Source organism: Talpa occidentalis, unplaced genomic scaffold (assembly GCF_014898055.3).
Source record: "Talpa occidentalis isolate TD23 unplaced genomic scaffold, MPIMG_talOcc4v2.1 talOcc4.2, whole genome shotgun sequence".
In the NCBI taxonomy this organism is placed as follows: domain Eukaryota; kingdom Metazoa; phylum Chordata; class Mammalia; order Eulipotyphla; family Talpidae; genus Talpa; species Talpa occidentalis.
Genome location: NW_023602073.1, coordinates 111,823,517 through 111,848,200, shown reverse-complemented (window position 1 = coordinate 111,848,200; position 24,684 = coordinate 111,823,517). Strand labels below are relative to the sequence as shown.

At 38.8% G+C, this 24,684-nt stretch overlaps 1 protein-coding gene and 1 pseudogene across 1 annotated transcript in view; one reads left to right on the top strand and one right to left on the bottom strand.

Annotated features, from left to right (window-relative positions):
• Positions 1–21,206, bottom strand: part of SLC16A10 (solute carrier family 16 member 10) — a 99,414-nt gene extending 78,208 nt beyond the window's left edge. The window contains exon 1 of the mRNA XM_037520233.2: positions 20,717–21,206. Within this exon, the coding sequence (XP_037376130.1) occupies positions 20,717–21,050 (334 nt within the window). The 5' untranslated portion in view covers positions 21,051–21,206. The remainder of the gene's footprint in view (positions 1–20,716) is intronic.
• Positions 21,207–22,115: 909 nt separating this feature from the next.
• Positions 22,116–23,067, top strand: LOC119251507 (transmembrane protein 45A-like; annotated as a pseudogene).
• Positions 23,068–24,684: the final 1,617 nt, after the last annotated feature.

The window sequence follows — 24,684 nt, the reverse complement described above, 5'->3', positions numbered from 1 at the left end:
TGCTTGGTACACAATAAGCAAACATCCTACTACAGCCCTTTTATCTAGTGATAGGAGGGCAGAACTGAAAGCCTCTTGTTAAGCATCTGTTAAAGGGAAGGCTCAGGACCCTATTTTCAATGGGTGTCTTTATCAGATTTCTAGGCATTATCATACTTAATTTTATACAATAATTTTTCCAATAACTAGGCATGACAGTACTTTATTTTGTACAATAACTTTTTCTTACTACCTGAAACCTCTCTAAGTACCACACAACTCAGAAAAATAAGGGAACAACCAGAAAAATGACTTCAAAGAAGCAAGTAACATTTTCTTACTACTTATTAGCAGCAAGAAATAATGCCAGCAAATCCCACAATCCCATTTATTCCATGACATCTCTATCATGAAAAACTTTTCCCTTTTTATCATTACCAAGACAGTACATGACATCTCTCTTAATTCACACAAAACTAGAAATGTGGAATGCCCCTGCCCACTTTCAGCAACAACAAGAAAACCACTGCTATGGTCTGGTGGTCCCAGGAAAAAGTCTGAAAGAACACAAAATACTACTAGAAAATAAAATAGAATCTACTTTGTACAGACCTTTGTAACTTGCTTTTAATTTAGCTTTTAAAGATATACTTTTCCTTATGAAATATTTACAGGAAATTCCAGGAAATAGTCAATAAGCCTTGTTTAATGTTATTTGCAGTATTTTAGATTTTTCTAAAAATAAATTCTAAGATTGAAGCCTGTTGGCCCCACACTCTATTCCCATCGCTCTCTTCATAGAAATAAACCACATACTGTATTGGCTTAAATATCATTTCTATATGTGTTTTTATATTTTTATTGCATAACTGTGTTTCAATAAAAGATGTTTCCTAATTTCCTCAATTCTAAGATGCATCTTATTTTCACATTATAGCACCATTCAAATCAGGATACATCTTATATAGATCCATAATAAAGCATCACACCATTGTACAATTTGCAGTGTTTCCCCTTCCTAGGTGAATATAACACAGTGGTACATCTTAGCACTGACAGTGTTTTAGAATTTGTAAAAAGTGATAGCATTGTTTTACTTTTTTTTTAAAATGAAGTGTAGATGGCATCATATTAGACATTCGACAAGTTCAAATTTTTACTCAGTATTATGATCTTGAGATTCACCAATGTTGTTAAATGTATGTAACATCCTTAAACATCTTAATTCACCAATACACACCACAGGATTAGAAGACATTTAGGTAAGGAGGAAGTCCTATGCTTGTTTCTTAAGAACAAACATGATAGAAATAAGAAAAAAAAAAAGAAAGTAGACAGAAGAAACCACTGCTTGATGTGTAAACTGCTGGGAGACAGCAGACATCTGAATAACTAAATAAGATGACAAAGGGGGAAAAAAGTGACAGGAGGATCCGTTTCCTGGAACTCCGTGGTACTGCCACTACATAGAGATATGACTACTCACACCAGGCAAGCAGACATTACAACCCAGATCCTGCTTTTGCACAGCTGACTCTTCTCAATCAAAGTGGACTGAACACCAACATCACCATCGGACAGGCCACAGTGGTAGAGAGACAAAAAAGTGGCATTTACACAACTAACTTTGCAGACTCAGTATCCTGCTTCTGCTCCTCCCTGCCCCTCCACTTCAGCTCATCGCTCCACTCCCCTCTTTCCCTGCTCACCTATACTTCTTTTTCTATTACTTTAGTTGACAAAGTTCATTTCAAAGACCTATGTACACTGGCTGCTCTCTGATACACGCAAACACACACATACACACACATATATACACGAATGCACACACATATATCTCATAATGAAAAGCAGAGTAATCACTCAGTACTAGATTTTGCTAGAAATAAAAATAAAAATTTCCATTCTTGGATGCTAAAACCAAACTCCAGTTTCAGATAAAAGTTAAAAAGGGCAAGAAAATCATAGAACTAGCACTCCTGATAGCTTTTTCTATTCTCTTTCCATATATCCCCAAAATACCTCATGTGAAGACAGATTTATTTTATTCTCTAATGAGGTCCTCTGTGGGTTTTTCTATAAACACACACAGAGAGCTCTTCCCTTTCAGAATCAGAAAACATATTGTGATTATGTATTATATTGCTAATGAATTTTTATGTGTGTATTTTGTCCCTTTACCTCCATTGAACTATAAACTGGTTGGGGGGAAAAAAGTGATTCTACTTTACCGAATACCATTTAGCAGAGAAATGTATATTTAAATATATTTCTTAAATAAATGAAAATATTACTGAATTTATTAATAAGCTGTAAAATTAGAATTCCTAATTTATTAATAAACTATATTTTAATTTTTATCTTGAATAAAAGTGGTTTTTTTTAAGATTTTATTTATTTATTTATACAAGAATCAGGGTACAGGCCTGATGCACGGGAGGGTAAGAGGATTCACTAGAGACAGAACCAGGAACAGAACAGGCAGACTGACGAAATACACTGCTGAGGGGAGCAGCGGGCGCAACAGGAGCGGTCTACCAAGCCATGTGGGACCCTTGCTGGCCAGTCAGGATCGAACTGGCGCTGCAGAAGCTGTGGGCAGCTTCCCAGTGCAGTGCTCAACCGCCTGCGACACCAGGGGAGGCCCAAAAGTGTTATTTTTAAATGCTAGTGTATTTTAATATAAGGTAACAGAACCAAACAGCCCAAACCATTCAATTAGTTTTCTTTTTTCAAAATGATTACTTAAGCCATAAAAACTACTCCTGCTCAGGTGTTTTGGAGCATTCCAAAACTACAGTTCCTGTTACCTGCTGATAAATCTGAAGTATGTTTGAACATAAATTATTGGGACATTCTTTCAATTCTCATTTGATTAACTCACTTTTTGTCAAGTTATCCTAATTAACCTACAGTCTTCAAGCTTTGGGATTACGGCTGCCAATTCCCTATAACCAATTGTTTAATGTACAGTCTGCTCTAATACTCTCCAATGTGAAATTGTGAATATAAGCCCTTTTTCATTTCTACTAATTAACTAGACATTGGAATGTGCCATGCCCTATAATCTGTATTTATGTGTGCCCACTTTATATAAAGCATTCTGAAATAACTTATTAAATTAAATCTCTCAGTGAAAGACTTTGATTTGTTCAAAAACTTCACTGAATGCCTACTATGTGCCAAGAACGCTGCTGGGCAATACAGATATAATTGTACACAAGACAGCCATAGATAGTTCCTGCCTTCATGAATCTTACATGTCTACTCAGAAAGAGATATTAAGAATTTTAATATTAATTACAAGTAAATGCCACAATTTGTGTCTTGTCAAAGTTAAACTTAATGTTATTAATACCTAAGTGTAATGTTACTAATGTTATTAAGCTTAATATGTTATTAATACCTCAATTTTAAAAATACTGTATCCAGTAAAGGACTATCAAGTTTATAGGTCGCAAGTGATACAAAGGGTGGAGAAAATATGATGAATCAAAACTGTAGGATCATGGTGATAGATGTATAATATTATAAATGTACTTAATGCTACTGACTTGGGCACTTAAAAGTGGTTAAAACAGAAAATTTAATTTAATATATATTTTACCATCATAAAAAATAATGTAAAAATTGAATTAGGTTGTTTACTGCAATGCTTAATCAACTTCACCAAAAACACACTCATACTTCCAAGCCTCAGATGGCATATAAAAAGGTGGAGAAAAGAGGAAGCCACACACCACAAAGCTGAAAACAGAAGAAAACATGGCATTACTTGTTCCAAGTCTCTATAAAACCTTACATCAATTGTTCAGATCACTTCCTCTGCTCTGCTGCTCACTTGTCAGGCTGTAGAGGACAGCTGGGCGGGGGGGGGTTGGTAAGAGAGAAAGGAGCCACAATCTTAGAAACTGGTTCTACTGAAATTCATGTTTTCCAATCGTGGCTGAGTTCTCAGAATTTTTATCAATCTTTTCCATAGCACTAATGGCTCCCAAATGTTGCCACTCTCTTCAAATCTGCTACTCAACCCCACACACCACACTTAACAACTTCTCAGAGAACTCCTCAGCTTCCAGATCCTCACCAACCCCTCCTCCATTGCCCCCCATTCTTATTTCTTCTCTCTCCAAGTCCTGGATAAGGGTTACCTCTGGGAAACCCACCACCACTAGCTATGGTCTGCAATTCTTACCTGCTGATTAACCTTACTCCATCAATTTACCATTGAATAAATTCACCCATCTATAGGCTCCCTCTCCTCAAGCTACTTACATATCTTAAAAAGTTATTACTGCCTTTGACTTTAATCCTTCTTAGCTACTATCCTATTTCTCCTTTTGATGTCACTTCCTCACTTCTTAGCTTGTATTCCTTTCTATACCTTCCAGTCACCATACCAGACTTATCAGGTCCGTCTCCCTCTACAGCCAGGCCAGAGAGTATACTCTGGCTGAAGTCATCTGTGATTTCTCATTTCAACGGACTCTCCAGTCTATTTTAAAAATAGAAAATCTCTCATATCTGACCCTTGACTGGCAGTGCCACCAGTCACCCCAGTGGAAAATCTCTTTCCAGAGTCCTCCTATTCCCACTGTTTCACTTCCTCATTCAGTAACAACTTTGTTTTTAATTTTAAGAAAAATGTATTATCCTTCTGTGAAATTTTCAAATACAGGTAAACATATAAAATAAAATAAAAATGTAGATAAGAAAATGAAAACATATCACCACAAATGTTCATAGCAACATAGTAGTGGTGGTTACTTGACTGTACACATTCGTCAGAACTCATTAAGCTATAGACTTTTAAAAAAATAATGAATTTTATCATAAGTAAATAATTTCTTGATCAAGCTGACTTTTAAAAAATTAAAATGAGCCATCTAAAATCTGTGCTAGTGAAGATTTCTATGTCTGCATTTGTTTTCTAAAGTCCTAATTTATATTTTGGTTCTAAGGTAAGTCCATCCCATATGTAGTACTGTGTTTCTCAAAATGACACAAGTTCTCTTCTACTATGTGGAAAAAATATTCAGCAGAATTCTGTTCTATTTCCAACAACCTTATCAAGACAACAATTTGCAATGTAAACAAGTGAATTCTGTACTGTCAAAATAGCATTGTTTTGATTACACTAAAGAAGCATGTCTCTGATTCCATATGTATAGTAACCTTACCTTCTCTCAAATGCTAAGATTCTTTGGGAGCCTCTTGAATGAAGATCTCAAACTTTAAAAGGTGAACAGTCTTTGAGCAAGTATACCCTTGCAAGGCAAGGACTCCCTTTTTTAAAAACCCCTTAAGTACTGAAATGTTTATTTTTTTTATTCCTGTTCCTACCATTAGCATCTAATAAATACAATACTTAAACCAAGTACTTAACCCCTTCAAGATACGTATTTAATGCATAGTAAATGAAATTGCTGTCACTGAAAGACTCACTTCCTGAACAATCTATATTCAAGCCAAAATTATAATTTATTATCTAGCCTGATTCTAGTAACTAAAAATACACAGATTGCAAACCTTTACCTGTTAAGGCAGCTCTGTTAATGCACAGCTGGGTGACACTTTGATGCCTCCCTGAAAACCACAAGTTGCACTTACAAGTATTTCCCCTGTTGTCCCATATACAGTTTCCAGAGTTATAGAATAATCATGTTACAAAGCAAAGGAGAAAAGGTTGAAGGCAACTAGTTTCCACTCACTTATTATTACACTTAGAAAAACTGATTAATTTTGACAGTTCTACTAACTCACTGACTTTCAAAAAAAAAATGAGAGTATTTCAAGCTAATAGAGTAATTACCCAAAGATTAGTGAACAATGATTAATTTATCCTCTTAAGTGACCCTAAATAATGGGGATTACACTGCCTTGACATTTTTCCATAACCCATTTTCAGTTGCCACCAGACACCCAAAGTCATCATGATGAATCAGAGGAAGAAGACAAGTTAATTGGATTAAGCATTACTTTTACCAGATTTTTCCAGTCTGCCTTTTTATTTAAATAACTCAATGTTAGTTTCCTAAAGGTAACAAGAAATAACTATCACATATATAAAACTATGTGTTGTGAAGTCAATACCAAAAACTTATATTGTTCTTCTGTTATTCCTGACCTTTGTTATTAGCAAGTCCTTTTCTTGTCTGTTAGTATGATTTTTTTTTTCAAGATTTATTTATGCAAAAACCGGGGTACAGTCCAGATGCACAGGAGGGTAAGAGGATTCACCAGAGACAGAGCGAGGAACAGAACAGGCAGACTGACGAAATACACTGCTGACGGGAGCAGCAGCGGGTGAGACAGGAGAGGTCTGCTGCACCACGTGGGACCCCCGCTGGTAGGCGGGGATCAAACCGGCACTGCAGAGGCTGCGGACAGCTTCACAGCGTGGTGCTCAACCACCTGGGCCACCAGGAGTTAGTATGATATTTAAAAGACTATATATGGCTTCTGTTTCTAAAACTATGAAGGAAAAAAAAAAACTTTTTGGAATTCCCTTTTTCTCCTCTCCCCATAATCATTAGATGTATTTGTCATCAAACCATAACTGCAGTTCATTTCAACAAACAGAAAAGTACACAGCATGGTCAAAATCCTGCTTCCAAGCTGACATTTGTCTTAATACAGACCTTGTAAATGAAGCCAAATTATATTAAAAGATGAAACAGTTACTGGAACCGTAAGGGTATCTTGGCTTACAAAAAAAGGCAGATACCCTCCTCTTGCACAACTGTCAATTCCCTTTCATCCACCCCCTGCTTTCACTGGTTCTTCCTCCAGGGTCACTGCACTTCCAGCACCTTCAGCTGGCTTCAATCACAAGAGAGCAATTCAGGACCTGAGTTCTGAGAGATTAGAGCATAGCACGTGAGTCAACACACACTGCTGCACACGGGGAACTGTGCCAACTTGCCCGATAACAATAATGCTTGACATATCTGTGGTGCTTTATACATCTAAAAGTACTTTGACATTATATGATCTTACTTGAGTCTAACAACTATGCTCTGCGATAGGAAACTAAAGTAAAATATACTGTGTGCAGCCACGTGGCAAGTTACTATCTGAATCAGGGCTGACTTCATTCCTGGCCAGCTAGCAAAATACACCTCTTCCTCTCCCTGTCAAGGTCCAGATGTCTAGTGTGAGTGTGCAAAAAGGCAAGTCATGGTCCTTAACAAACGACACAATATTCCTCTCTAGTTCTAGAACACAGAACTTAATTTCATTCATTCTTGTTTTCTAGTAGACAAATTTTTAAGAGTAAGCCTACACTAGCTGTTTTCATTATGAATTGTCTATGAAACAGCTGACTCAGTTAGTTAAACTCTGTGAAGGCTGATCTACAAGATAACATCATCCTCCTGTTGAACAGGTTTTCCACTACTGTCAATACTTTTCATTTAAATTAGAAATGTATAAATTAATTGAAGCAGTTCTAAGCTATCATCAGCCTCTTAGAACATCTTGAGAAATAAAATGTTACAGACTTATTTTATTTGAATGAAAGAAAGTAAATGCTGATGTGAGAGGTCGTGTTAAATTAAAGGGGAAAACTATGTTTTAGAAATACTAAGCCAATGATATTAAACATAAAATGTGATTTTGGAAACCAGCTGAAAATCTGAATTAGAGAAATCTAACTTCTACAAAGATGTTTTTAAGAAGTGAGTTATTACTTTTAAATATAATGATTTCAATTTAGTTTATAACTAAACTACCCAGGAGCAGCCCCTAGGGGGCTACTTGACACAGCATTTCTGAGTTTGTATTATTACATCGCTTTCCTCCTAGAGATCTATGCTCTTTCCCAAGCTCTGCCTCTAGTCTCAGCTTCACTCTGAGGCTCCAAATTTATATTTCCATTTATCTGCTTGCATCATCCCCTGGAGTCCTACTGACATTTAACATGCTAAGTGTCTAACATGTGTCTGTCTTTCCCTGTCAACTCCTCCTCCTCATGCTCCTGGTCCTGTCAAAGGTACCATCCAGAACTGTCTATACAATTTGTATGGCCCAGTACAAAATATAAGCAGACTCTCAGTTCAAAAATCATTAGGTCAGGGGGCCTCCCTGGTGGTGCAAGGGGTTAAGTCTCAGCACTATCAAGCTATCGCCAGCCAGCCAGGAAGCTAACCCACATGACACAGCAGACCTCTCCTATCTCGCCTGCTGCTCCCCTCAGCAGTGTATTTCAGTAGATCCTTCTGTTCTGCTCCCCACTCTGTCTCTGGTGAATCCTCTCACCTCCACACACACACCTCTGGCCTACACCCCAGCTCTTACATGCATAAATAAATAAATCTTAAAAAAAAAAATTAAGTCAGAGGGTCCAGACACAGGCATTTGTCCTGTTTCCAAGCCATTTTTCACACCCATAATTTGCCAGAATTTCATTTTTACCCTTTGAAATGTCTCACCTATTCCTTTTCTTCATTTCCACTACTGTGCCTCAAATCTCACCCCACTCATCGCCGTGGACTTTTGTAAGTAGTATTTCTCTCTGTAACCCAGTCACATCTTTTACAGCATCACCTTCAGATACCATCAAAATCTCCTTACTGTTTACCTATTAAATAATATCCAAACTTCTTAAGTCAACCTTGAGACCCTCTGTTCTTCAGCTGCACCATTCTTCCAGTCTTGTCGTCTGTGACTTTCCTCTACATAACCAATCAAACCAAATTCCTTACCTTCTCATTTAATAAGGACCTGGGTCAAATCCAGACCTGCTACTTATTAGCCTCATTTGCCCTTTTAAAACATGGGGATCATCACGGTTACATTATAGGATTATTGAAAAGATAAAATAAGAAAAAACATATTAAAGTAGAAAGAAATAGTCATTAATTAGAACTTCCTCCAACCTCCTTGACCAGGTTTTTTTACCCTCACCTGGATCCTTTTTCTCCTAAATCTGCTAAGGAAAGCCTCCCAATCCTTTAAAGCCTGTGTCAAAAACTATCTCTATAAAGATTTCCCCTGAGCTGCTCAGTCAGGAGTCAATCTGCCTTCCTCTTAAATCCTTTCTCTTATTTACAATGCATTTAGCATGTGTAGCATCTTGCCTTAGAGTTACTTTTGTACCTATCATTTTGTAACCCCTCACAACCTCTCAAGAGAATAGTGACTCAAATTCATCTGTTTCTTGCATAGCCTTAGTAAATAGTTCATAATCAACAAATTATATGACTTCTATATCATCTTTTGAATATAAATAAGTGCAAAAAAAAATTAAATACACATATATCCCAAGTAACTGCTGCTATTTTCAACAGAATTAGCAATGTTTTAAGAAGGTTGAGGCACAGACAGAATAAGAGCTGACTGAGCCTTGCAAACCTGGGCCTCTGAAGGATGAGAGGCCACCTGGAAGGGCCTGGCAGTACTCACGGACAGGTCACCTCCAAAAGGGCCTTGATCAACACACAAACTAAAAAAAAAAAAAACAAAGAAAAGGGAACAAGGCATGTCCTACCTGCCAAACTGAGAATTTAAGGGTTAGGAGATTCTCAGGCTTCCTAAGTCTTCCCACCTGTGAGAACAAATTTTTACTCTAATATATTTACCGGTACATGCATTTTTTATTTCCAGATATATTTATTACATTTTATAAAGTTGCCAAGTCATCTGCTGCTTCTAAAAAGCTCAAAACCTGAGAAAACATACAGCCACTGGCATTTATCAAATAGTGACAGGGCTTTCAGGAAACCAATATACTGCTGGTACACAGTAAACCGGATCAAGTATTCTAAAGCACAACCAGGGGCCTCCCTGATGGCGCAGGGGTTAAAGACAGAGCTATCAAGCTATCGCCAGCCACTGCAGCACACTTCAAGTTCTATGGGATCCCTCTGGGCAGGCCAGGGAGCAACCCACATGGCACAGAGGAAGCTCTCCTGTCTCCTGTTCACTGCTTCCCTCAGTAGTGTGTTTCAGTAGATCTGCCTGTTCTGCTCCCCACTCTCTCTGGTGAATCCTCTCACTTCCCCGCACCTCTGGCTTACACCCCAGTTCTTATATGCATAAATAAATAAATCTCAAAAAAAAAAAAAAAAAGAACAACCTGGCAATGTGTAACCAGTGCTATAAAGTTGTTCATACCCTTTGAACCAGTAATCTCACTTTTAGACATATACTCCAAGGAAGCAATCCAAAGGGGAAAAAAACAATTTGTTCAAAGATGTATATAGACATGCTACTTACATTGCTTAATATTGCCTGCTATTCAAACACCCAGCAAAGGAGGCCTGGTTGAGTAACCAGGATGGTAGAATGCCATAATTACTCAAAACATTAAGTAGGTATAATATGTGATATAGACATATGTACCTTAAAAAGAATGTCCACTGAAAATCAGAAAACAAAGGTAAATATTTACATATAAATCTATGATTCCTTATCTGCAATTCCAAAATCCCAAACTCACAATTTTTATAAGATGGTAGTCAACTCTCACTTGATGCAAAACATGACCAGAGCTGACAGGCTATTAATGTTCTATATTTGTCATAGTTACCCTGACTATTCCTATATTTTGCTGCACAAATATCAGTATATTTGATTATAAAGTGTTGCCTCAGACTCCCCTCGCTGTATAAAAAAATGTATAGGTGCTTATTAGCTTTGATTTCATGCTACAAAATTCAAATGGCAACATCTCAAGGGATTCACATTGTTTAAACAATGACATTCCACAAAGCTAATTGATGTCTAAGTACAAATGAGGGCAGAAGTTGCCATTGTTGTGGTTACTTTTTAAAATCCAAAATACCTGAACCTCAAAACACACATGGCTCCAAGATTTTCAGATGAGAGATTGTGGATTTTTACTGATGACATCTAAAATTATGGAACATAATTATACATCATTTACATTACAAAGTACTTGAAAGTGTATTATTTCAGAAAGTCTCTTTATAATGCTGCAATAGTGTGGAAAAAAAAAAGCAATAAACTAGATAAACCAAAAACCAAATCCATTTGCAAATTATAAATCCCAAACCAATAAAACTAAACTTATTATCATTTCTTTTTACTTAGATTCAAGTAAGTTTCTATAATTTCACAGCATTTCTGGAAAAAAGATCAGTTTTCAGTCCTACAGGTTTACGGAAAGAAACAATAAATTCTTAGGCTTCCCTACTCTGTCTCTGGTGAATCCTCTCACCTCACTGCACCTCTGGATTGTACCCCAGTTCTTGTATGCATAAATAAATCTGTAAAAAAAAAAAAAACAAAACCTAAAATGCAATTATTTTTTATACAAAAAAAAATCCCTTGCAATTTTATTTTCTAGTGCTCATGTATAGGGAAAATAGTCTATTTGCTTTGCCCCGCCCCCAAATAAGTAATCTGTGTACCAGAAACACAACAGAACCATCAAAATAAAGTTTTCTATTAGGAATTATTAACTCTGGATTTAATACTTCCTGTATAATTATGCATACAAACACAAATATGTCTATTATCTCTTTTGATCCTTCTCCCACCCCCAATATTTCTTCCCCCAAGAAAGAAAGGGGCTCAGATGATTAATATCACATGATCTAACTCTTAATGATTGTGCATCTGATACTAAATATCTCCATTTTGGTGCAAAAGAAAAATGTTTCAAGTAATCTAATCTTATTTAAAAATCAAGTCCCTTTATCAGTTCCATAAATCCCTTTATTAGTTGCAGCCTATTCCATAATCAATATTTTTTCTGAGTAGAGACAAAACATAATAACTACAACTAAAACTCCATTTATCTATCATTTACTCCTATAAAGCAGCTTATTCTTAGTCAAGTTTACTATTCTAGACATTAAGATAATAATTCTAATGTTAATGATGAATCGCTTTTAATAATAATTTTTTTACTATTATAAAAACAGCACTAATTCAACATAGAAAAGCTAAAAGCTGCAAATACACCAACAGAAAGTAAAAAATTAAAAAACCTGTCACTAAGGGATAACCACAGAGTCGGAGGCATTGCTGCCAAAGTTCAAGTGTTATACAGGACAACAAAGGCAAATTTCTGCCCCTTTTGCACTAAAATATCAATTAACTTTGTGGAATGTCAGTTGTTTAAACAACCATTGAAAATGTGAATCCTCTGAGAGGCTGCCATTTGAAATTGTAACATGAAGTCAAAACTAATAAAAAGAAGGGTTAATCAAGATGAAAGGTTTTTACTATAAAAATATGGCTACCAGACTAAGGTGGGCATCAATATCTCTCTATCCAGCAAAGTCAATAAATATTTCCATTTTCTCAGTAATAGTTTTCTAATTTCATAATACATTTCTCACGATTGATTTTAAGATTCAGTCTATTCAAGTCTGTCACAAGAACAAATCGTGAATTTCCAAACATGTACAACACACGGTTGATGTAATTTACTCTTCAACAAAAAATGGGTGACCCTCCCATTTTTTATGATAAATGATAAATAAATGATAAATTTTTATCATTTTTAATGATAAAAATCATTTTATCCACTAGTTTAACCACTGACCATACATTTAGACTTAACTAATGATTTTTTTAAATGCACACCTTGAATTAAATTTAAAATCCTTTAGTTGGTTCCAGTAGGGATGTCGGATGGCATGTCAAAAGCTCCAGAGTGGCACATTCAGTTTAATATCCAATATTATAATTTTTAAGTTAGAAAACAAAAAATGAACCCTACTAATACCATAATACACTATAGTGACAAAATCTTAGCTGGTGAATAACATGCAGAAGAACAGTTTTATTTTCTGAATATTATGTTTTCCCACTAAAAATGTAAGCTACCATTGGAGGCATGTATCAAAATTTTCATGGACTATGAGATTTTTGTTTATCAAGAGGGTTTATCAAGAGGAGGGTAGAAACTGCTTTGATCCAATACATTATTTCAAAATCTGTATTTCATTTGTAGCCCCATAATTTAAAATGAAAGAAATTAAAGACTCCCACCTTTGGAATAAGGCAAGTCATTTTCTCAGCTTAGTTCAGATTCCTAAATGCAAGGTATGGGAAATACTTTTGCCATTAATGAAGATACTTTAGCAAAGAAGGTATGAGTGTGCACATTTGATGCAGTATATCTAAAAGCATGGCCTTCCTCCAACACTTCAGTCTCAGATGGGCTGCGTCTTGTGCGGTGGGTGTGAAATGCTGGAGTTGCTCCTTCTGATTACCTGCCAGAAAAAACACCCATGGTTCTTGTGTGGGTGGCACCAGGCTAAGCAGGTGCTCACAGCTAATAGTGAGCTGACTGATGGAGCAGTGTTTGGGGTTTAGTTTGTGTTAGGGTTTGTTTTATTTGAATATGAGATCAAGCTGCTAGTTAAGCTGGATAACTCTAAATGAAATTCTAATCCAAAACAACTTCATAGGATTTCTGACAACTTGGATAGGAGACACTATTCAGTGTCGAGAGAACATATAGATAAATATCCAAAAAATTATTTCAAAGGGGTATCAAAAAACACAGAGTTCTATATTCCAGGACAATTTTGCCAAAAGTACAAATATTTACCCAGCTAAAAAAAGATGCTCCTAAACTCAATTTAGTAGAAGGAAACATTGCTATCATGTGGCCCAACCCTAAACTGTGCAAGCAGAGGTGATAATGCCTCCAGAAGGCTAATGTATATGAAAGCCCTTTCTTTATAGTAAAGAACTTTGAAAATTACCACTTAAACAAATACAAATTATCTTAGAAATGCCATTCTCAGAATACTAGATTAGAATAGGTTGAAATTAGGTTCCCTATCTTCCACTTCAAACTTAATTCACAACTTGCTTGAATTCACACTGCACCCAAAATATTCCAAGTGCATCAAAAATGGAACAAGAATGACATGAAATTATTGTTACATAAGAGAATGGTTGTGACATAAGGAATAAAGAAATGGCCAACCATTTCATCTAAATCTTATCAAGAGTAACCACACACTAAACAGAGGAGTGGTATAGTATACACAAGGGCAAAGAAGCAAAAGAGCAGGAGGAATTTGGGAAAGTGCAAGAATTTCAGATTGGCCAGAGCATGAGCAAGAAGGGATGAACATGAGAAGCAACGCTGCAGGGTCAGACAAGGACCAGAGCTTGAAGTCCTTTGGTACATGGAGTTCAACGCTTTCCTAAAAACAACGGGCATCAACTGATGGGTTTTGAAAAGAAAAATGACATGATCCAACGTTTTAGAAAAATCACTCAAATATATGACTGAGAATAGGTAGACCAGATAAAGAACTGAAGGCCAAAAGTAATGAAGGCATAAATTAAAATACAGCAGTGAAGATACAGAAGGAGTGGATTTATGCGTCAATAAGGACATAAACATAAAAGGATTCTGACTTAACAAAATATAACAGAGAGGAATAAAGAAAGGGAGAAAATAAGAGAGTAAGATGAATCCCAGACATCCTGATTTAAGCAACCAAAGGGTATGTCTATTTAGAGGTGGGCTGTTGTTATCCAGATTAATAATAAACACAGAGATTTGGAAATAACTACAAGATAGTGAATGGGACCACAGGGTTTATGAGATGCTCAAGAATGGTAGGAAAATGAGGCAAGTACACCACTGGGGATTCAAGTCTCAAGGAACTGCAACACGGGTTTGACAAGGATCCATAAAAACATGCAACAAATCTCTTCAAGAGCACAGCATACAGTTTACTCTAAAAGACACCTTAAAACCTCTCTGGAAATAATAGTTATGTTTTATTTTTGGCTGATTTGGTTCTTTTGGCAGTTAATGAATAGGAATCCCATAAGTAAACACCATAGGCTATTCCTATTATTATATTTAATTCAGAATCAATATACACTATTCACACAATTCAGTCATTCTTAATTCAGAAACATTCTGGAAATGGAGTACAAAACGCTCACAGTATACTCATTTCTTTATGATTCCAAAATCCTGGAACCATTTTTGTGGTACACTACCTTACTTTTGTAGGTAATTTAGGTGAATTCAAATGTAATATATACTTGGATGTTTTAAGATGGAGAAGAGTGAAGGAAATGAAGTATAATAGCTGCCATAATTGAGTCCCCTTAGCTTTTCAACCTCTCTTCCAGTGCAAGTAACATTTAGGTATTTTTCTTATGATGAAAGATGTATTTAACAGTGAATCAAATCATTTGTTCACTGCAAGCAGCTTAACAAACTGAAAACTGAAAACTTTTCTATAATATAGAAATGGTTAGTTATACAAGCAGCTTTCTCCCGCCCCACACACACAAAAACACAACAAAACAAAAAACTTAGCATAAAGGCCAAATACAGCAGTAGTTTAAGTGTAGCACAAAACTGCATTATGCAGATATCAGCCAAACTGTAAACATAAAAAGAGAACAAAATGCTTCAAGAAGCACCTTGACGTTTCAGGCATGCTAGTAAGACTACAGAGAGAGGAGTATTAGAGGACACATTCATCTCAAAATGCTATTGAAAATCCTACTTTGTGAATATAACTATCTAAGTGCAATCTACCACCATACAAGGAAAGTAGAGGTGTGCTAAATATTGTAGCCCAGGCCTCCCCAGTGGCGCAGCGGTTGAGCACTGGGCTGCGAAGCTGCCTCCAAAGCGCAGGTTCGATCCCCGGCCACCTGCGAGGGTCCCACATGGCGCGCAGACCTCTCCTGCTGTGCCCGCTGCTCCCCTCAGCAGTGTGCTTCGTCAGTCTGCCTATTCTGCTCCCCGCTCTGGCTCTGGTGAATTCTCTCACCTTCCCGTGCTTCCAACTGTACCCAGTGCTTGTATAAATAAATAAAATCTTTAGAAAAAAAATATTGTAGCCCAAAAGCCTCCCTTTTGAGATCTTCTTGATAATCCTTCTTTTTCTTTAAATTATTAGATTTTTGATACCGTGATTTGTACCTTAAATAGATAAGGAGTAAAATGGGCAGTGCTTCCCAAACTTACTTAGTCACACATCTTTATTGTCAAGAAAAGTTATTAAAGAGCACACTTTGGGAATTACAAAAAGAGGTAGTGGTCTTTTGGACCAAGCTTCTAGACCAGAGACATAATTTCTTCAAAAAGCATATCACTGCCCTAAATATTGACCTTGGAAATATCCTTGTTTTATATTTTTTTAAGATTTATTTTATTTATGCATGCATGCAGGAACTGGAGTCTAGGCCAGAGGTGTGGGGAGGTGGGGAGGTGTGAGGAGACACCAGAGACAGAGTGGGGAGCAGAACAGGCTGATTGACTGAAATACACTGCTGAGGGGAGCAGCAGGCGAGGCAGGAGAGGTCTGCTGTGCCACCTGGGTTAGCTCCCTGGCCAGGGATTGAACTCATGCATGCCACAGTGGCTGGTGATAGCTTGATAGCGCTGAGACTTGAAACCCTGCCACCACCAGGGAGGTCAGGAAACATACTTATTTTAAGTGGATATTTTTTAAAAGTCAATATGCCATTTAACATTTTTTCTTTTTCCAGGAAGTAAGCAGATAACTAAACTAGGTAAATACCCAGTAAGATCCCAAGGGTGTCCATAGCACTGCATCAAGAAGATAAAAGAACTTTATCAGTTCCATGAAGGAACTAAAAATAGGTTTTCTAATATCTAGCAAAGTTAAAGTAAATTTGCAATTTCTAAGGGAAAACAAAGATGCAATAATTGTTGCATTTGTCTTCATTTTCCGAAAAATGTCTTATTCTCCTCCACCCAGGCAAGAAGCATGCACATGTGAACAGATAAAAAGTTAACTGAAAAGAGCAGCACAGCACAGAGCTTGCTCCCTCTGAATGGCATCACCATGGCAGCAGTGTGTGTGCAAGTCTTATCTCTCAGTGCCATGTCACTGGCAGCTGGGTGACATAATGTGGCAGTGACATACTCAACATTTTCCATTGGTTCTGCTGCCTAACTTGGAGTTCAGCTTGCCTCCCCTTTTCAAAGTCTTAAAAACTATTATCTATTATCATATAGAAAGAGGTCATTAAGTGCCTTTCCCAGTCTCTACCATTGCTGGAATTTTCTTGGAATTTCAATATTTCAGAATAAGACTGAGTTCTGGTATACTGCAAACGCCTCAAGAAAGTAGTCCATGTCTTCCACAACAGATCTAAATCTGGTTTCTTCCTGGTCTCTTTATAGACTAGCTGGTGTCTTTCTGCTACATACATCTCCAGTGCCCAGGACAGGGAGCTAAACACTTGGTAAACATTTGTAGAATGAATAAGGAGTATTAAAATGTGTAAATTCAGTTACATCTTAGTGTGAATTAATTTCTTCAGTCCCCACCCTGAGAAATTGTGGGTTGGTCATCAGTTGCATAAGAAGAGAGCCCTGGGCCTCCCAGGTGGCGCAGCAGTTGAGCACTGGGCTGTGAAGCTGCCTGCAGCCTCTGCAGCACCGATTGGATCCCCCGCAGCAGGCGAGGGTCCCACAGACCTCTCCTGCCGCCCGCTGCTCCCCTCAGCAGTGTGCTTCGTCAGTCTGCCTGCTCTGCTCTCCGCTCTGACTCTGGTGAATTCTCTCACCCTCCCGAGCTTCTGACTGCACCCAGTGCTTGTATAAATAAATAAATCTTAAAAAAGAAGAAGAAGAAGAGAACCCTGAAGAGGAAAAGTAAGCCTAAGAGTTCTTCCTGGAAACACTACATTGCTATGGTTCTATTCTAAAGGAGTATATTCTTCAAAAGAAACCCAAGCCTTTTGCTGGAATGCCATATGAAACTATCTTGTTTCTCCATGGAATTCACTCTACACTTAAAAAATCTATTTCAAAGATACACTAATAAGTGGCAATTGTTTACAGACAGCAAAGTAAGATCAAGAAACAAGGACACTAATCTTTCAGACTACTAACTCCAGAATTCCTGATACATAACTCAATAGCTAATGCTTGAATTAATCAACACCATAAAGAAAGCTGGATTAGCAGGATGCTATCTAAACGATGATATATGATTAATCATTAAAAACCCTGTTTCTGATATTAAATCCTAGCTCCACCGCTTACTTAACTTCTTCAAGCCTTAGTGTCCACATCTGAAAAAGAAAGATACTAAGGCCTATCTCGTGGAGGTGCAATGAGATTTAAATAGGAATGCATGTAAAGTGCTTAGTACTGGGCCTGGAACATGGAAAATACTCAAGAAATGTGAACCATAATTCAATGCACCTCCCTGTGCATCCTTGGGCTAATCACTGAAAAGAAGCAAGGAAAGCATGAAGACAGTTAATGGCTCCCAGGGTTTCAATCAGGAAGGAATAAAAGAATAGAAAATGGACCAAAATTTCAAAAAATAAAGGCCTTAAGCAAACTCAGATTTTTTTGGCATAGACTTCAAGTTTATTTATATTTGCTCATAGATGATTCAGCATAAGAATACCAAAATGAAAATAAAAAGGCCTCAAGAGTTAAACATCAAAGCAGGTACATCAGTGCCTACTGCAAAGGATGGACTTTATGAAGTGAGAGAGAGAGAGAGAGAGAGAGAAGGAGGAATGGGGAGAAAGAGAGAGTGCTCAATAATAACACTAACTGGCTAAAAGACTATCCTGTCACCATCTTTTTTCACAATTGACATTAAATGTTTTCTTCCTCAGTTCTTATATCTGTCTGTTGTATACATATCACCTAGCATCCAAGTAAAAGCCATTATACAATGTAGTTGCCATGTTATACACATGTAATTACATAAAGGGTACCCAGAGCACAGGCTGGTTTTCAGTCTCCACATACTCTAATTTGGGCACCTTTATGCAAGAGCACAACAAAGCATGATAAACACGGGATGTCACTGGTATACCTGTTCAACTGTTTATATGATACACATGCATACAAATACAAACATAACTAGAAGTTATCAAGGGTTTAACTTGAGTATATGAAGATATTCATCAAAATGAAAATACAGAGTTTCAAAAGGTCAAGAGAACAGGGTCCTTCGTACCACCTCCCCATCTTCAGTTACCCAGTGTTAGGATTTTGTAGCCACTGGTAACTTTGACAATGCAAAATGCTGGCCCCTGTCAAAGCTACAGTGTGTCTCTCTTTCTCCTTCTCTCTAGCAGTTACTCTCTCAAAAAAAAAAAAAAAAAGGAAGGAAGGAAGGAAGGAAGGAAGGAAGGAGGAAAAAAATAAACCCACAGACACCAATGAATCTACTCACCTGAGTTTGCAAAAATCATAGCAAACAAAAGACTGCTGCCTGCTTGTTTTGACTTCACTAAAGAGCTGTTAAAACCAGGCAAGGCTATACTTGATCCTAAAGGAACTAGTCAAAAATGTTGACACTCTCAATTCTGTCACCTTGAACTTTTCCCTCCCAGATACCCACAATTCATATAAAAAAGATATAAAATATTTTTGTTTACTATTGCATATGTTTATCTATATAGCTATGGTATTACATTTTTAACACTTTTGTACCTAGCCCTGTGACCTGTATAACACAGCAGCTTCAAGAACTATTTAGGGCCTCACTGGTGGCGCAAGAGATTAAGACAAGACCTATGAAGCTACCAGCAGCCACTACAGCACGTGTTTGATCCCCAGCCTGGGAGCTACCCACAGGGCACAGCAGACCTCTCCTGACTCGCCCCCTGCTCCCTTCAGCGGTGTATTTCAATCAATCTGCCTGTTCTGTTCCCTGCTCTGTCTCTGGTGAATCCTCTCACTCCCCACATCTCTGGCCTGTACCCCAGCTCTTATATGCATAAATAAATAAATCTTTAAAAAAAATTACCTCTGCCTTAGAATTTATTATAACAGTTAGACATATCCTTGTATGTGTACTAAAGATCTAAGGAATACCCACTCTAAAAAATAGGAAAAAAATAGAAAATTAAAGATTTAAAAAAAAAGACTAATAATTACATAAAGTTTCCCAAATGGCAGAGAGGGCACCTGATTTAGTACAAATGGAATTCACTTAGCCCTTTAAATCATAAGATAGATACTCTCTAGCTCTATTCTGCCATCATCAAGACAGTCCCCTCACCTAAATGGGGCTGACAATGCCTGCCTTGCAGGATGAAATGAAACGGAGTACGCAAAAGAGTTACACGGGTCTTGGACTTGTTTTTTGCCTAATCAGTCAAGAAATCGTGTAAAAGCTCTACAAGGAAAGGAATGTTGAGACTGCACCTTTTTCATCACCACCTTCCTCTTCTTAGACCATGGTGAGGCTGCCTCTTATGCTTTCTATATTTAGCACAGTTCCTCTCCCCAATACCACCCCCCCCCAAAAAAAAACCGAAACCGTGGCTCTGGCGGGACTTCCAGTCAGAGCTCCCCATGACCTTGGAATAAATCTCTTTCATGTCTCCAACCCTGCCTCTCTCCCAACGCACAAACACATACACACACACACATCTGCAGCTCCGGAGGCAGATGAACAAAACCCAACCGTCATGGTCCCCCAAATGACAGTGTGCTGGTGTTGGGTTTGGAACAAAAAGTGTGTTTGTTTTCAAAAATTAAGTGAAAAGTCTACGGCACACTCTCAGCTTGACTTTGCAGGAATGAAAACTTGTCTAAGCAAATAAGTTCTACGACTTTCCAAACACAGAACCTGCATCTGGATTCAGTACAAAGACCGGCACACCGAGGCCCCGGAGCGACAGGCGGCTTTTGCTGTGGGTCAGATCCAGCTCTCACACCCTGGCACTGGAGCGCGGCGACCGCCCGGCGCGCACCCCCAGGCTGGGTGGCTGTGCCCTGCGCGCCCGCGGGGCCGGCCCGGCTCCCGCCGCGCCTCACCTGTCTTGAAGACCATCTTGTCATCGTCGGTGGACCCAAAGGTCTTCAGCATGGACACGAAGAGCACCCCGCAGGCGTTCTGGATGCCAAACACCGACCCGTTGCACCACATGGCCGCCAGCATCACTACCCAGCCCCAGCCGCCCTCTGGGGGCTGCGGGGGTTCGGCTCCCGCCGGCCCGGTCAGCTCCACTTCCACCTTCTCGGCGGCCGCCTCGGGGCCATCTGGGGGTCCCGGGTCAGACAGCGGGGCGGCCCCCACAGGCGTGGGGTCAGGAGGCTGCGCCTCGCCCGTTCCCTGCGCGGCCGCGGGCTCCTCCTGGGAGGGCACCATGGCCCGAGGCGGCCCCGTCGGGCGCCCGGGGAGCGTGAGGGGCGCAAAGTTCCCGGAGGGCACACGAAGGACCTGCGGAGCGCGAGGTTGCGGGCTGGGAAGGCCGAGAAGAGGGCGGTGGAGCCCGCGGTGGGCGGGCGGCGCACGGCGCAAAGGCGGCCGCTAGGACAACAGCCGCGCGCCAGAGCCTCGGGGCTCAGCACACGGGCCTCGCAGTCCACAGCCCGGCACCCCCCCACGGAGCCGCGGCCCCGCGGCCCGCTCTTAAAGAGCCCCCTGCCCGTGTGGCTGGGGGCGTGGCACTACCAGGGTGTCCGATGATTGGATTCCAGAGAGTGGGAGGCGGGCGCTCAGGCCCTTCCCAGCTCTCGTACCCAGGTGCTGCGATTGACTGTGCGCGCGCGCGCCGGCTGCGGGGGCGCTTCCTACACGGGTGGGGGGGGGTCATGGTTGTGTCACCCCCTCGAAGGGTTAATGGAAGGGGCGCGCCTTCTAGATGCAGGCTGGGTGGCTCTTCTTTAGCCTCAGCCTTAGTCACACCCAGCTAACCTTGTCTCTTTTTGTTTTGTTTTTTTGGCACTCACCTCTTATTACTTAGCAAGGGGTTATGCTGAAGTTTACCAGTAAAAACTGAAGTTCCAGGGGTCTCCCTATTGGCGCAAGGGGTTAAGTCTCAGCACTATCAAGCATGAGTTTGATCCCCGGCTAGGGAACTAACCCACATGGCGCGGCAGACCTCTCCTGTCTTGCCCGCTGCTCCCCTCAACAGTGTGTTTCAGTCAGTCTGCCTGTTCTGCTCCCCACTCTGTCTCTGGTGAATCCTCTCACCTAGCCCCACCTCTGGCCTACACCCCAGTTCTTGTATGAGTAAATAAAAATAGAGGCGCATCTAGACAGCTGCGCCGGGGAACTGCTCAGCCCCTTCGTGGTCCGCCGTTAGTGGAGCATGTCCTCCACATTCTCTCCTTCTGGACACTTATTATTTATTCGTTTTCCCAAAGATGCCACTAGGGATCCAAGTTTAAAACTATCTCCTCCCTAATAATGTAAGACGGGGCCAGATTCCATCCAACACAGTTTAATTTTCATGGGGTTGTGGGATCAAAAGAACAGAAACAGCAACAACAAAAGCCCAGCCGCTGTCTGATTTAAAACTGGCAAAGTGGGGAAAATAAAGTGTTGAGTAAACAGAAGGAATTGGATATGGGGAGTTTCAAAGGTCATGCCCTACCTGGGACCTTCTTCTTTATCATGGGTATTTGGTGGAGCACAAAGAGCATTCTGAAATATGCCTGCAAAAAGTACAAGCAGACTTTCTACACCTTGGTTCCAAAGCATTACTCCAGCTAATAGAAATTTTGGAGGGAATCGTAGAAACGGTCATGGCTGTAACTGGCATGCTTGGAGAACAGTTTATTTCTGGAGGGCCTCATCTAACCTTATATGACTACAAAGAGAGCCAGTGGGTTCAATTCCTGGGCTGGCATCATTTCCCCATGTATTTCTTCTTTTGGCTGCTGGGTGTGTCAAACATCTTATATTTCACCATCAGTGTACTTCCTAGCTCCTTAGTTAACATTGTCAAATGCCTTATTTGTGGAGGCCTTTATTTTCTACTGCCACACTCATGGCTGGGAAATTCTGGACATGTTTGTGCACCAGCTGCTGGTCTTTGTCATCTTTTTGACAGGACTAGTTGCTTTCATGGAGTTCTTGATAGGGAACAATGTGATTCAGGAGCTTCTGCTGTCAACCTTTATTCTGCTTCAGGGGAACTAGTTCTGGCAGATTGGTTTTGCCCTTTATCCCCCCAATGGAGGTCATGCACGGGATCCAACAGATCATGATAGCATTATGTTTCTCACCATATGCATTATCCCTTATCATCGTAGGAGTGAATTATGCCTTTGTCACCTGGTTGGTTAAAACTCGACTTAAGAGGTTCTGCCTCTTGGAAGTTGGACTCTTGAAAAATGTAGAAAGAGAACGAGAATCAGAAGAAAAGATGAGATTCTGATGCGCATCTAGGCTTTCTAAGTGAACTGTTTCTTTTTTGCATTGTTTTTGTTTATGATTTTCTTCTTGACCTTTTGTTTGAAGAACAAGTGGCTGAGGATATTCTTGGTGTCCTATCTGTATTCCCAATTTTGTTAAAGTATTTGTACTTAAATGTTTTATTTTTAGGTTTGAAAATACTTGATAAGTTGATTTTGCACATCAGTCCTGGTATTTGGGGTCTGGAGTGACTTTACTCAGATCATCTAAAGTCTGATGTTTACACTATGAAAAGTATTTGTTTTATTTGCCTTATCATATGTTCAGGGTTCCTGGGCTTACTACCATCTGTAAGTCTTTTAACATGGAAATATGCCTATTGATCTTGTTGCTGCAATGAGAAATAAATGAATGCATGGACCTCGAAAATAAATAAATAAAAATAAAAATAAATCCTAAAAAAAACCTGAAGTTCCAGTTCAATTACTTTAAGAATTGACGTTGCTTTCATCTCCATTGCTTCTCTTGCTTTTCTCAAATTTCTAAGTTGATGAAAGCATCCATGATGTGAAATGAAATAATAAAATGCAAGCACTTTGTAAAGTATAAAGTGCCTTAGAACATTAAAATTAAAGTATTACTTTAGGTTTCTATGTTTCATGAAAAAGATATTCTGGATTGAATTTCTAGGTTTATACATTATTAAGTCAGGCAAGTTTGTATTTGGAAATTTTCTTTTGCTAATATCAAAGGGAAAACTTGTTTGAATGTTTTATAAAAGCAAGTATTTACTCTTAATTTAAAAAGCTACTGACCAAAGCAAAGTTTTGAATGTCAAAAGACATTATTCTGTGTCTTTATCTTTACCAACTACTAACTTACACTATGCTCTTGAATGAATCTCTTACCGCCTCTTTCCCATCTAAAACTATGAAACAGATCACTCCAGTTAGAGACTGAAAAGCACTCTGCTGACTGTAAAAACTATCTCATAGTGATGGAATGCTCCTTAATGAGTTCCTATTTACTAAACACTTTGAAATCATGAGATTAAAGGATTTATAAAATATAAAAAGATGTAATTGTTCTTAAGTCTAAATGCCAACAGTAACTTTACATTTATATAGGCCCTTTCATCTGTAGTTTATACTAAACTTATTATTTATTAAATAAAATATCCTTACTTGACTCCTTGCTCTATTGGAAAATGCCAGAGTTTCCTAATTAGTCTCGCTTTTTTAGCTAAATGTTAACTCTTTTCTACTCTATGAGATTTTTTCTCTATTCCATATAAATGCTCATTAAACATTTGAGTTCAACTGAACACACTAAATACTAAAGTGCTAAAATATGTGATCACGAATTTCCAGATGCTCTCTATAATCCAGAGCATGATACCTCGTTTGTTATCATTTTGATTCATGTTTTAAATGGAGTGACAGTAGCTTTGTATTGCCTTTGTAGCTATAGGACAAATTCTAAAACATAATCTTTCTGTGACTTTATTCTCCAAATCTAAAAAAGGAATAATATGTTAACTGATTATTTAGTAATAAGTTGGAGTACTACTAAACAGCTATGGCAAAATAAAATGCAAGCAAACACACATACAACCTTGTTGTGAATGCTTTGGTTAAAA